At 46.0% G+C, this 11,871-nt stretch overlaps 4 protein-coding genes across 4 annotated transcripts; 1 reads left to right on the plus strand and 3 right to left on the minus strand.

Moving 5' to 3' along the window:
* Positions 1-3,655: 3,655 nt before the first annotated feature.
* On the minus strand, positions 3,656-4,349 carry PHATRDRAFT_9684 (predicted protein; the record flags this gene model as incomplete). Its single annotated transcript, XM_002177934.1, has 3 exons — positions 3,656-3,747; positions 3,835-3,976; positions 4,128-4,349. 3 exons carry the CDS (start codon positions 4,347-4,349, stop codon positions 3,656-3,658), a joined length of 456 nt encoding a protein of 151 aa, XP_002177970.1.
* Positions 4,350-4,769: 420 nt separating this feature from the next.
* PHATRDRAFT_43493 (predicted protein) lies at positions 4,770-6,760 on the plus strand. The gene has a single exon (XM_002177616.1). The coding sequence runs from the start codon at positions 4,888-4,890 to the stop codon at positions 6,601-6,603; it is 1,716 nt and encodes a 571-aa protein (XP_002177652.1). The 5' UTR covers positions 4,770-4,887; the 3' UTR covers positions 6,604-6,760.
* A 153-nt stretch (positions 6,761-6,913) lies between these two features.
* On the minus strand, positions 6,914-8,449 carry PHATRDRAFT_43494 (predicted protein; the record flags this gene model as incomplete). The annotated part of the gene is made up of 2 exons (XM_002177935.1): positions 8,355-8,449; positions 6,914-8,217 (listed from the first exon to the last, which is right to left on the minus strand). The coding sequence occupies exons 1-2, from the start codon at positions 8,419-8,421 to the stop codon at positions 6,914-6,916; spliced, it is 1,371 nt and encodes a 456-aa protein (XP_002177971.1). The 5' UTR covers positions 8,422-8,449.
* A 1,641-nt stretch (positions 8,450-10,090) lies between these two features.
* On the minus strand, positions 10,091-11,619 carry PHATRDRAFT_43495 (predicted protein; the record flags this gene model as incomplete). The annotated part of the gene is made up of 2 exons (XM_002177936.1): positions 11,526-11,619; positions 10,091-11,379 (listed from the first exon to the last, which is right to left on the minus strand). The coding sequence occupies exons 1-2, from the start codon at positions 11,593-11,595 to the stop codon at positions 10,091-10,093; spliced, it is 1,359 nt and encodes a 452-aa protein (XP_002177972.1). The 5' UTR covers positions 11,596-11,619.
* Positions 11,620-11,871: the final 252 nt, after the last annotated feature.

Below are 11,871 nucleotides of genomic sequence, written 5' to 3' on the forward strand. Positions count from 1 at the left end.
AATTTGCACAGTCGATACCGATCGGTGTGTATGGAACGTCGCGAGAATCATTCTAGAGTAGCTCTACAGTGGTGGAAATGACGATCGAAAAACTTCATTACGTCACCGTAGGCGTTCAAGGATTGGCAGATTATAATGTCACAAAATTCTATCTTTCCAAACATGATTCTTTTGTCTCTATCATAGTAGTCAGAAACCCTAACCCTAATCTTAATATCTATCCACTACCTATTCACTGTCACTGTGAGACTTGGCAGATGCAATCGGAAGGAATACTTTCATTTTGAGACTTGGGAGATGAGATCTGCCATCTTTACGAATAGTAAGTGTAAGTGCAACGTTGACTGTAGCAAATTCTTCGAAAGCATAGGAATCAGACTACCTACACAGCACTCACTGGTGAGATGCCGTCGGCACGAATTGTTTCATTTTGAGACTTGGCAGATGCCATCTGCACGAATGGTAACTTACATTAAGTGCAAACAAAGTTGAAATTCTTCCAAAGCATCATCCATCCCTACGAATCAGCCACTTATCCTTTCTCCTTCACAGTACTCACTGGTAAAAGACGATTGGTGCTTTCCTGTGCTTTGGTAGTACTCCGTAACAAATATCGTCGAGGGAAATATTCGCATTCACTCTCAATCCGGAGAATACACAAATACAAACTTTCCTCAAGCTAGAGAGCAGCTTTTGTTAGAAGAGACAACAAGGTGGACGTCAAAGGAAACATTCGCATTCACTCTCAATCCGGAGAATACACAAAAATACAAGCTTTCCTCAAGCTAGAGAGCAGCTTTTGTTAGAAGAAGAGACAAGGTGGACCTCACAGGCGATTCGTACCTAGTAAAGCGATATGGTACTCATCGGAAGATCTCAGGCTGCGGAGAGCCGCGGGCCTCACTGTGATTTCGTGAAAGGAGGGTAAGTTTAAGTAAGTAAAACTCCTGAGAGAAACTTTGCATAATCAACGATGCGTATTATGGCTCGAGTGCGAAGCATATTCAGAATTGTAAGAAAACCCCAAGCTGAAAACTCACGACTATAAGAAGAGATTGCGTCCACAGGACTATTTTTTAGAGTTGAATAGCCAAAAGTGTATTCAGACAAAACAAGCATAAAACTCTTTTGCTATTGTAAACCCATAGCATAGCTATCTTCTAGATATTGCATTCGTGCTCTCTTCATGTGACTGCCTCAACAAATGTTTTTAGCTTTCCTGTTTCAAAATGCTCTTAAAGAAACAAAAAATTCTCGAAATACAAAGTGGGTGCTCTTAAAGAAACGAAAAATTCTCGAAATACAAAGTGGGTGAAATAGACTTGAATCCGAGACAAACTAATCAATTGACTGTAAGCAAAGCTCATAGAAAATGACGAGGTCCATCCTCCAAAGCACAATTGGACGACTCTGATTAACTCGTTCACAAGGAGCAATCTATGTTGTTTTTGAAATTTATTCGGAATTTGTGAATATATTTTAATTGACTGCGAAGGTCATTCAAAACAGAGTGAGAAATACGGGCCTTGAAATTCATTCGGAATTTATAATATAAGCTTCTTATTGACTGTGAAGAGACCACTCTCCTTCGTTACGGCTAAAAGACTGGGATTTTATCTTCGGGCGAATTTTTTTTGAACTCGTCGATGGTATTCTACCAGTATCCTGCTCTTTGACATTTTCGTCCGTTGATGAAATGCTGCACAGTTAGAACGTATGTAGCTCAGGATGAAGGTTGCAAAAGCCTCATTGCGTGAAATCAGGCCTTTTTTGTCTCCAGTTATTTATCAAAAATAAGTTCGAGCTGTCCATTGAAGTTTCGCTTCGTTTCCCATCACGTTTCTTACGCCTGTATTGAAATTTTTTCGATTTCTTTATTGTATAAATGTAAGGAAAAGTATCGTTCAGTGTTACCGACGGCACCCTTTGAGCTAAAACCGTGCTGATAAATCCGAGGAATTTTCGAATATCGTGAAATTAAAAAGCGATTGCTTCACCTATTTCCTTCTCCGCAAATAATCTCTATTGCGTTTTAAATTCTCACTACGAAATGAACAAATTGCGGAAACTCACGGTATTTAGGGTGGGCCAAACATTGTAGCTAAATTATAAACTTTACAGACGAGCATCTCATTCCGAGTTGATTGAACTCGAGAGACCCTTTAAACGCTTGATTTTTCCAATCGGTACAATACCTATGTCACAAAGCTTTCTGCATCCTCCTTCGAATTTTGCAAGGTAATCAACAAATATTTCAATTATTAATTATTTCAATTACATATTATTTTTTCTTCTAATTCATTCCCTATCGCCTTCAAGCCTACTGAACATCGCCAGAATTTTGAAAATTTTGTAGGTGAAATGTAAGATGATATCGCAATTCTGCTTTTGTTAGAAACAGGAATAAGTACTCTGGAAAGAAAAGAAGCTCTTGCCATTGAGCTTAAAATTCGCATTTATGTCATAGACATTAGATATTCATCGACATTTCATCCAGTTGCGCTTAAAGCTAAGACGATGTATCATTCTAAAATGCAGAAATGGCTTAAATTCATCAGGTCCAGTTGTGTTTGCAGTTAAAAAAATCTATTCCGCAAATTACGGGTTAACGCTACGAAAACTCAGTTGGTAAAAGGCTGTCTGATCTTACAGAAGGTCAATCCAGTCAATAAAGAAAATCATGAGCACTGCAAAAAAATATAATTTTGTGTCGTTAGGATAAAGTTCGCCAGTGCTTCGTAGCAATCAATCAAATTTGACCAATTCCAGCAGTGTCAAGCCCAACAACAAATAAACTGAAGAGAAAATATGAAAGACTTGAGCAAACCATATGTCGAATCACGTGACAAATATCTCTCAGCCGTCCAATGAACTCGATTTGACAAGAGAGTAGCAAGTTCTTTCTCAGTAGCAGTTCAATGAAAAATCCATTGGAAAAATTCACTGCTATTTTATTACGGAGATTATTAGTAAAATGCTATTTTTGACAAGAGAGTAGCAAGTTCTTTCTCAGTAGCAGTTCAATGAAAAATCCTTTGAGAAATTCACTGCTAATTAATTACGGAGATTATTAATTGGTAAAATGCTAAACAACAATCTGATCAAAAACAAGATTAGCTAGATACATCCTACATCTACCTAATCTATCGGACAATAAATCAATTTAGATCAATCTACTTGATCAACATAATGTTTTTCAATATAGTGTGCATCGTCACCACTCTATGATCTGGAATCATAAATACAAAACGATAGATTTACGACTACAGAAACAAGTCAATATCAATCCTACTCACTTGTCAACAATACTTATTATTATACTCGAGACCAGATAACATCATTTTGGCATACCTGACTTTCGGGATACTGCTGAAAGCGGAGTCTCTTTCCATATCCCACAAAGCTGAAGGAAGAAAGTCTGAAGACCAGGCGTGGTTCACATTTGGTACTTACGGATCTGATGATGCAAGTAATTGACACTGCTCTTTATCCCCCTGACAGGCTTCACAATGATATTTGTTGACTGTGAGGAATAAATAGACCTCGCAGCCTTTCTAGAGCTTCGCGGTTGCAAGAGTGTTTTTGTATCCAGAGAGCCAGCCTACTATACTCTGCCCATAAAGTCACTGTCGTCACCTCACAAAGTACGTAACTTTTACGCAAAATACCGATTTGCCAAGGCCCGCACTCTCCGGTTAAAGTTGTCGCTACGAATGGGAGAATCATAGGGTCGCAGTGGATTCAGGGCTAGCTGTGGATTACGTCGTATTTCACAATAAATGTGTGAGTTGACGTATGTATCAGCCAGTATGCTGGCACACACGAACTCCTAACGTACCTTAACGTAGAGTTCGTAAAGGTCTTGAAAAAATCCCCGTATGGTATCTTCGTTGTGGCGGTGACGATGACCTCCGTGCAATAACATGAATTTTGTGTGACCGGCCGTTAAGAAGGCCGATACTTGCTGCTGATTGACCTGTCAGTAAAGTAAGATATTTTGGAAAAGTAATGAGCGCAGAATTTGGTAGTGGTGGGTGAATTGGTGTCGTAATGTAGGTAAGGCGTTTTATCGTGCCGCAAGCGCCTTGAACGCATCGGGCCCCACTCTAGATCGTTGTAATACTTACTTTATCAACAACTCGTAAGTACATACTGTGGGTGGTAAAAGCAGCCTTTTCCACGAGATCCAAGGCAGAGTGTGTGACGAAATAGTTCTGTCGAGTCATGGTTTCGGATTGCTGCAGCTGCGCCGCCGTCGGATTGTTGGCGGAGGCGAGAAGATTGGCTTCGTATAGTGGTTCATTGCGACCCACAATTACCAGCAACAACGCACTTTGTGCTTGTGACATGTGGATGTATTCTGTTGGAAAGTCCGGGCTATGCCGAGGTTGTTGTTGTGTTCCGGAGGGGAGTTGTGTTACGACCTGATTTGGTCAATGGTGTCGGTGTTATTTTGTTACTACTATTAACCGTAACTGTAAACGATGTGATTCTTCTGCTCCGAGAGGTCGGACTAGAGACAACGTCTGATCGACTTTTAGGCCCGTATTTATAAAATGTCCGTTCATCAAGGTATCTCTGTCTGTCATGTACGGGTTGCCGTTCCCGGATTGGCTTGGGGGGCAGTTTCCCAAGAGGCTACCGTATGGCATCCGTCCGTCGATAAGGTAAGTCGTTGTCCCAACGTCACGCTCGAAACTGGGAACACCCTACCGAACTACAACAGCAACAGTTCCCATTTTCGACTTCGCTATCGGTTTGCGTACGCCGGGACGGGACGATCGGAAATTTTGGATTGACAGATCTCACACGGAGTCTCGATCGAACAGAAGCGTCACGTAGCGTCGCATCGCGTCGGTGGAGCGTAGAGACTTCTATTTGGAAACGATGATCCCATCGTCGTCGTCATCGAGCTCCAGCAGCGCTGGGCAGGCCTACGTTTTGTACGTGGATCAATACCAACACCCTGCGCCTCTGTCGGATTGCTTCGTGGCAGCTACGACGACATCGACCGTACCTATCAACACAGCGAGCGTCTCCACAGACGGATCGTCGCTGTCGTCACGACAACAATCCGTCTGGGCGCTATCCACGTCTATTCCCCGCTTTCCCAAAACAACCACGACGCGGACGGTGGATTCGGCCTATTGTGGACAGTGTTTGAAGTTCTACGACGCCAGTACAGCGGTAACTACGCTCGGCAACAAGTGTCCACAAAACGTGACCTGTCAGCAATGTCCTCTTTGCTTGGCCGCCGTCACCCCAACAGTCAAAATGACACTCAGCGACAGCAGAGTGTATTACTACCACTGCAACGTGTGTCAGTGGCATTCGCAACACTCCTGCTCCGTTTCAACAGACTCTCTGTCGACGACAGCGTCAACGTCAACCACCGCACATGACTTGGCTACTCTAGCCGTAGCTTTGGAACGGGCCCGAGACCACAATGACAACCAAAACGACCCACGTGGCAGCTACGCCGCCGACGTGCAAGCGCATTTCGCGTCCTGTGTTCAAGCGTGGTCTACCATGGATTCTTTAAAGCGAGGACGTCAGCTGTCGGCTAGCACCCCTACAACAATAGCAACACCGCCGAGTATTGTACCCTTGACAATGCAGGATACCGACATCACTACGGACACCCTCTTGCCTTGTAGCGTCAGCGACGGTGCATTGTCCACCATCGCCTGGCAAATGCAACCCTGCGTCGTCCGGCGTCGCCAACACGATCGGAACGTTGCACTCTCGTCAAAACTCTTGCCGCTGCCCACGACGTTACGATTTCGCTGGAGCCTCCGCTCGGTGCCGGAATTGGAAGAATCGCGACCTGGCATTTTGGTCAAACCCAAGCTCAATCCACTCGAGGGCGATTCCAGTCTCCGGACAGGTCACACGCAATGGTGGAAGAAAGACGCCAGCGCACTGCACGTGGTACCCAACATGGAAGTCGTCGGTCACGGGATGTCGAGACCGTCCGAACTCGCCGTTTTGGTGCGGCTCACCAATCCTACCTTGACGTCCCTCGCGGTACGCCTAGTGGTACCACACGCGATTTTGGAAGCCAAGAACGCACAGCCGACAAACACCAGAACGTTTCCTGACGTTTTGTTGGATCGGTTTTCCCAAATCCAGTCGCACGTGCAAATCCATTGCGACTCGGCACAACATTCTTCGGACGGAGGAGCACAGCTCAATGACGGTACGGATGCTGGACCAATCGTTTTGACCAGCGCTGAAGACGCTTTCCTCGCGCTCGGCACTTCCATGACGCTGCCCGCGGCCGTGGCTGAGTGGAACCCCGAGAAAGCCGCAGCTTCGATGCCGACAACGGCGACTTCGGCACGAGCATCTTTGGTGGCTCATGATCAGGCTACGATGTGGTATCAAGTTTGTTGGCCAGAAAGCCCGGTCCAGGCGAGCGAAACGGGTCTTTCCACAGCCGCGATGGCCATTCCTTTGACGTTACAATCACAGCCTATCGTCAGCGCGGATGGCGACGCAAGCGGTGTAACTACTATACCGAAGGAAATTCCGGCTAGTTGGAACCACTGGAATCTGTGGTTGGTCTGGGCTCCACACAGGTGTAGAGACGAAAAGGAATGACAAAAGTGCGTTACTTGCAATGTTTTTCTACCCGTCCTTTGCTACGACGGCAAAGTGTACAGCACACATTTGTTTTCACAGAGAGCTTTTTCCAAAGACCACATAACAGTAAAAAGCCAATCACAGTGTTTGAATGATCCATTCCTAATAGTCTTTAACATGTAATGATTCGACGCACTAGAATAGGGCGCTGTCTTGCTCACCACGGCAAGATCTTTCAAGCGTCAAATACTTGTTCTCAGAGTGGCTTCTCAGAATCTGTCAGTTCCACAGCCCGGTGCAACCATAGCACAGCAAATACCAAGCCAGCTTAGAGGTGCGCGCCGACCATCTCGATATCTCCGGTGGCCATAATGTCAAACACACAGTCTTCAATATCAGCGTCTTCTCCCAAGATCGCACAGGCCTCTTCCGCTTGAGCCTGTGACACTCCGTTGCGCAAATGGCGGACCTTGTCAATAGCCGGGGCTTCCCAGCACTTCTCGGGGAACTGGGGAGCCTGCACGGAACTGAACAAGCTAGGGTCGTCGCTGGTGACTTGCCACTCCGGACCAAAGTCGCTGGGATCCGGCAATATGGTGACACCGTCACGGCCCAGCATCAGACCAGAGTTGTAGTCGCCCGTGATACCAACGGCATCTGCAAAATTAACGTGAGACGCATCTTCAATTTCAATAGCCATCAGCTGCTTGAAAACCTTGATGACGATAGCCTCGTGCGGGGTCTGAACACGGTATAGCTTACGGGGACGTCCGTTGGGCATGGGCTCGTCGTGGAACGACACAGGATATCCCGCGAAGTCGAAGCTGCTTCCCGAAGTCAAGCCTTTGTTGGCAGTGGCACCGTTCAGGAGCACTTGATTGAATCCAAACTCCAGCAAATCATCTCCAATCTTCATCGCGATTGTTTTGATGAAGGAGTAGAAGTAGCGCTGCTCGGTGCGTACGTGAATGTCGAGGCCTTTACCTTCAAAAACCGGGGCCTTGACAAGCACAAGGTCGCACTGCCCGTGGTAGTCGAACTTGTGTCCAGTCCAGGTGCTAAAATGCGGGTCTCCGCTAGCGCCAGTTCCACAAGTTCTGTACACCACTTCTGCCACGGCACCAGATCCGTTCATAACCACATCCATCTTCGAGACATCATCTACTCCGATGGAAAAAGTTTCGTGTTTCCCATCCTTGGATTTATCTGTAACAAGAACCAGTGGTTTTGTAATCGTACCAGTGGACGTTGTAAGAACGACCTTGACGGGCTGGTCATTGTCCAAGAGACGGATGGACTTGATTTGAACCTTGTTAGTCCACTCAAAAGTCATTGTGCCTCCAGCGGCACAATCATTGGGAGCGCAGATGTTCTCATTCTTCTCCTGAATAATGGCCACCATGCCATCGCTAGAGGACAAGTCAGTGTCGCCGCAGGTGACACTGCCGGAGTTGAAGATTCGAGCTTCGCCGTCGACGCACTTTCCCTTGCCTTCCACCTTGATGGAGAGCGTTTTAAATCCCAAGCTTTTCAACTTCTCAGTAGTGACTTTCTCTCCCGCAGAGAAACCCTCGAAATTCACTATCTTATCGGAGCACTTTTCGGTTGCTCCCTCGAGCTTTCGAAGTCCAGCTGCAGATAGAAGGGATGTTGCAGGTGTCAGAAGGTGCGAGGTTTCCCTTATTCTTCCAGTCTGCGATCGGCATGGACAGTTAACTGTAACAACTTATCCCTTTCCTGAGAAAACTTCCTAGATTACCATCACTTACCTTCAAGGAAATTGTCCGCGGAGGCTTTCGCTGCGAAGGCGCATAGGAAGGCAAAAGCAACTTTCATTTTGAAGCCGAAAAAACGCGATTGATCTCGGCGTCCCAGAGGTATGATTTGTGAGAGTTAGAGGAGCCGACAACTACGAATGCGAATACTGGTGAACCGGAGATATGCCTCCCCACGTCGTGATTACAATCACGAAAGGCTTGTCCGGAAGATGTTTTTTGAAGAAAACGTGAATGAAACGAGAGGATCGATGGAGCTTTCCAATAAGCGATTGTTTAAAGCCTGTCTCGAGCGTATCTACATTTAACCGAGGAGCTCCGAGCGCGACTCAAATTGCGTTTCGGAATCAACAATTTCTCAACTATCGTCTTAGACGATCCCGGTTTGGGGCATGGCCTTCAAAGAGCATCCCCGACAACCATAGATTTCGATCGACATACGAAAATTTTAGATTCTTCCGCGACTCCAAAACGTAGGACTTCCAAGACTGGGCCTAAGATGGGCAAGATGTGTCGTATGTAAATACAGCTGAATGAAGGATATTTTGTGCGATCCATGAGACCGGAGCCGTAGTCGGAAAATGGCTTAAAAGACAAGAAGGAATTCATGGCTTTCTTTCCTTAAATAATCAATCGCAAGTCATAAATAAAACAAGCAAAAATTTGGGCATAGTAATGATTTGGTTTTAGCTACCGTGGGAGACTCTCATGACGACGAGCTACAAGGTAGGTAGAGAGCTCTAGCAAGGATGAATCGTATAGGTAACATCTTACTGTATATTTGTGGTGACACCCCATATCAATGTGGTTCTGATTGGACGCTTCTTTCCCGTTTTGGAATTTTTCTTCACGATGCGTCTGTAGGGTGAAATTTGTTCAAGGTAAATACAGAGAAACAATCAGAACAGAAACCTGAAGCGATTTCACCAGAGTGTATCCTCTACTTTGCGTGTTGTTCGTGGAAGCGAGCGACAAACGGAAGTCGTGCTGTGCATACACATCGTGCCAGCACCGAGAATGTTTGACCTTTGTATCAACACCTTGGGCGTATCGATGTCAATCCATTGCAGATTTTCATGTTTACGGTCGGTCTGAATGTCCAAAAGCTACGGTTTGAAGTTAAGTCTAATGGCCAAAGGGTCGAGTTTATGCGAACAAAAATCAGTTTTTCTCAACGGCGACCAAATTCAATTGGCTTTTCAGAGACAGGATTTCGTCCGCGTGGACGACAACGACGCCACATCATAACCCTTAGTGAGTAGGACAACACGGCTGCAGTTTGGAAACACTGAAGAATATCCGAGTGTTTTGGGCTCAACACAGCAATACTATGTGAAAGCAGTTTAAACTGTAAGAAGCATTGTTGACTTTGATAGGGCGAAATATGGAATACCCTTTCCCCCCAATTGCTTAAATGTGGAATTCCCTCAACTTGCCCTGTGCTATGTTTTGCTCAAGAGAATAATGAGGCAACAGTATGTACCAGCAGTTCTACTTAATGGAAGACAGGTTGATTCGTTATCAAATGTAATTCTATATAATCGCATCAAATTCGACTACCTAGAATTAGGCGACTTAATACTTATCACACACCACTGTTTGTGAAGATTGTTCGATGTCAGCAAAGCTTTCCAATGGTTTATGCTCAGAATCAGGCAACATGTAAACTACCAATCCTAGCGGACGATCACGTTGATCTACTTGCTCTTGAATGAAGCGCATCATACGGCTTAAAGGTGCGCACCGACCATCTCGATATCTCCGGTGGCCATAATGTCAAACACACAGTCTTCAATGTCAGCATTTTCTCCCAAGATAGCACAGGCCTCTTCCGCTTGCACCTGCGACACTCCATTACGCAAATGGCGGACCTTATCAATAGCCGCGGCTTCCCAGCACTTCTCAGGGAACTGGGGAGCCTGAACAGAACTGAACAAGCTGGGGTCGTCGCTGGTGACTTGCCACTCCGGACCAAAGTCGCTAGGATCCGATAAAACAGTGACACCATCACGGCCAAGCATCAAGCCAGAGTTGTAGTCGCCCGTGATACCGACCGAATCAATGAAATTGACGTGAGACGCATCCTCGATCTCTATGGCCATCAGCTGCTTGAAAACCTTGATGTCGACGGTATCGTGGGGAGTGTGGACACGGTAGAGCTTACGTGGACGGCCGTTGGGCATGGGCTCGTCGTGGAACGACACAGGGTATCCCGCAAAGTCGAAGCTGCTGCCCGATGCCAAACCTTCGTGAGCTGGGCTACCGTTCAGGAGCACTTGATCGAATCCAAACTCCAGTAAATCATCTCCAATCTTCATTGCTACCGTTTTAATGAAAGAGAAGAAGTAGCGCTGCTCGGTGCGCACGTGAATCTCGAGACCCCTACCCTCAAAAGAGGGAGCCTTCATAAAGACAAGGTCACACTGCCCGTGGTAATCGAATTTGTGCCCAGTCCATGTGTGAAAGTGAGGATCTCCGTTGGCGCCAGGGCCACAAGTTGTGTAATCAACTTCTGCAACTGCACCAGATCCTGAGTGAACCAACACCATCTTAGTGATATCAGATTTGCCAATGGTGAAAGTCTGGTGCTGGCCGTCTCCAAGTTTTGGGGTATTGATGGTAGCCACATTCGTATCCCCACTGAATAATTTAATAGCCACTGATTGGTCGAGGTCCAAGAGACGAATGGAGTTGAGGGTTACCTTGCTGCTCCAGGAGAATATCATTTCGCCTCCAAATCGACAGTCATTCGGAGCGCAATCTCCTTTGTCCTGGATAATGGCCGCCATGCCTTCCCCACTAGTCTTCAAGTCATCATCTTCGCAGGTCGGGTTTTCGGTGTCGAAAATTCGGGCCAAACTACCAGACGCACACCTTCCATCGGGTTTCACAGAGATCTCTAGTGACTTGAACTCTTGCTTCAACTTTTCATTCGTGATAAGATCTCCGGCACTGAACTGGTCGAAATTCAGGGTCTTGCTAGTACACCTGCTGCTTTCTTCAAGTTTACGATGTCCGGCTACAGAGAGGTCAGGGGCCAATGACAGGAGTTACTGAGTGTAAGAAACCACGTGCATTCACTTTCTTCCACCATCGAAAATCAGGTGGATAGTGATCAACAGTTCCCAAATTTCCTAGCATTTTTCGGACATTAGTGCAACTTACCATCGGTGATGAGATTGGCCGCGGTGACTGACACTAGGAAAGCTAACAAGAAAGCAGAAACGGATTTCATGGTGAGAGTAGATGAGCAAAAGTCCAGGTAACCATAGATGTGATTTGTAAACTTTGTTTGAGATGCGGAAAGCGACGCAAGCGCCCACTGAAAGCGGTACCAGGTATGCCCACTCCGAAAGCATTGCAATCACGGAAGGCTTGCCCTCGCCATAATTTTTTCGCAAAAGCCGTGACCCAACTAGAGGGGTATTGTGCTCTTTTCGTTTTTGAAATAGGCTCGGTGATTTCGTACTTTTGATTTCTCCTACGTCCATATATATCCGAACGTGACTCA

Source organism: Phaeodactylum tricornutum, chromosome 2 (assembly GCF_000150955.2).
Source record: "Phaeodactylum tricornutum CCAP 1055/1 chromosome 2, whole genome shotgun sequence".
In the NCBI taxonomy this organism is placed as follows: Eukaryota; Bacillariophyta; class Bacillariophyceae; order Surirellales; family Neidiaceae; genus Phaeodactylum; species Phaeodactylum tricornutum.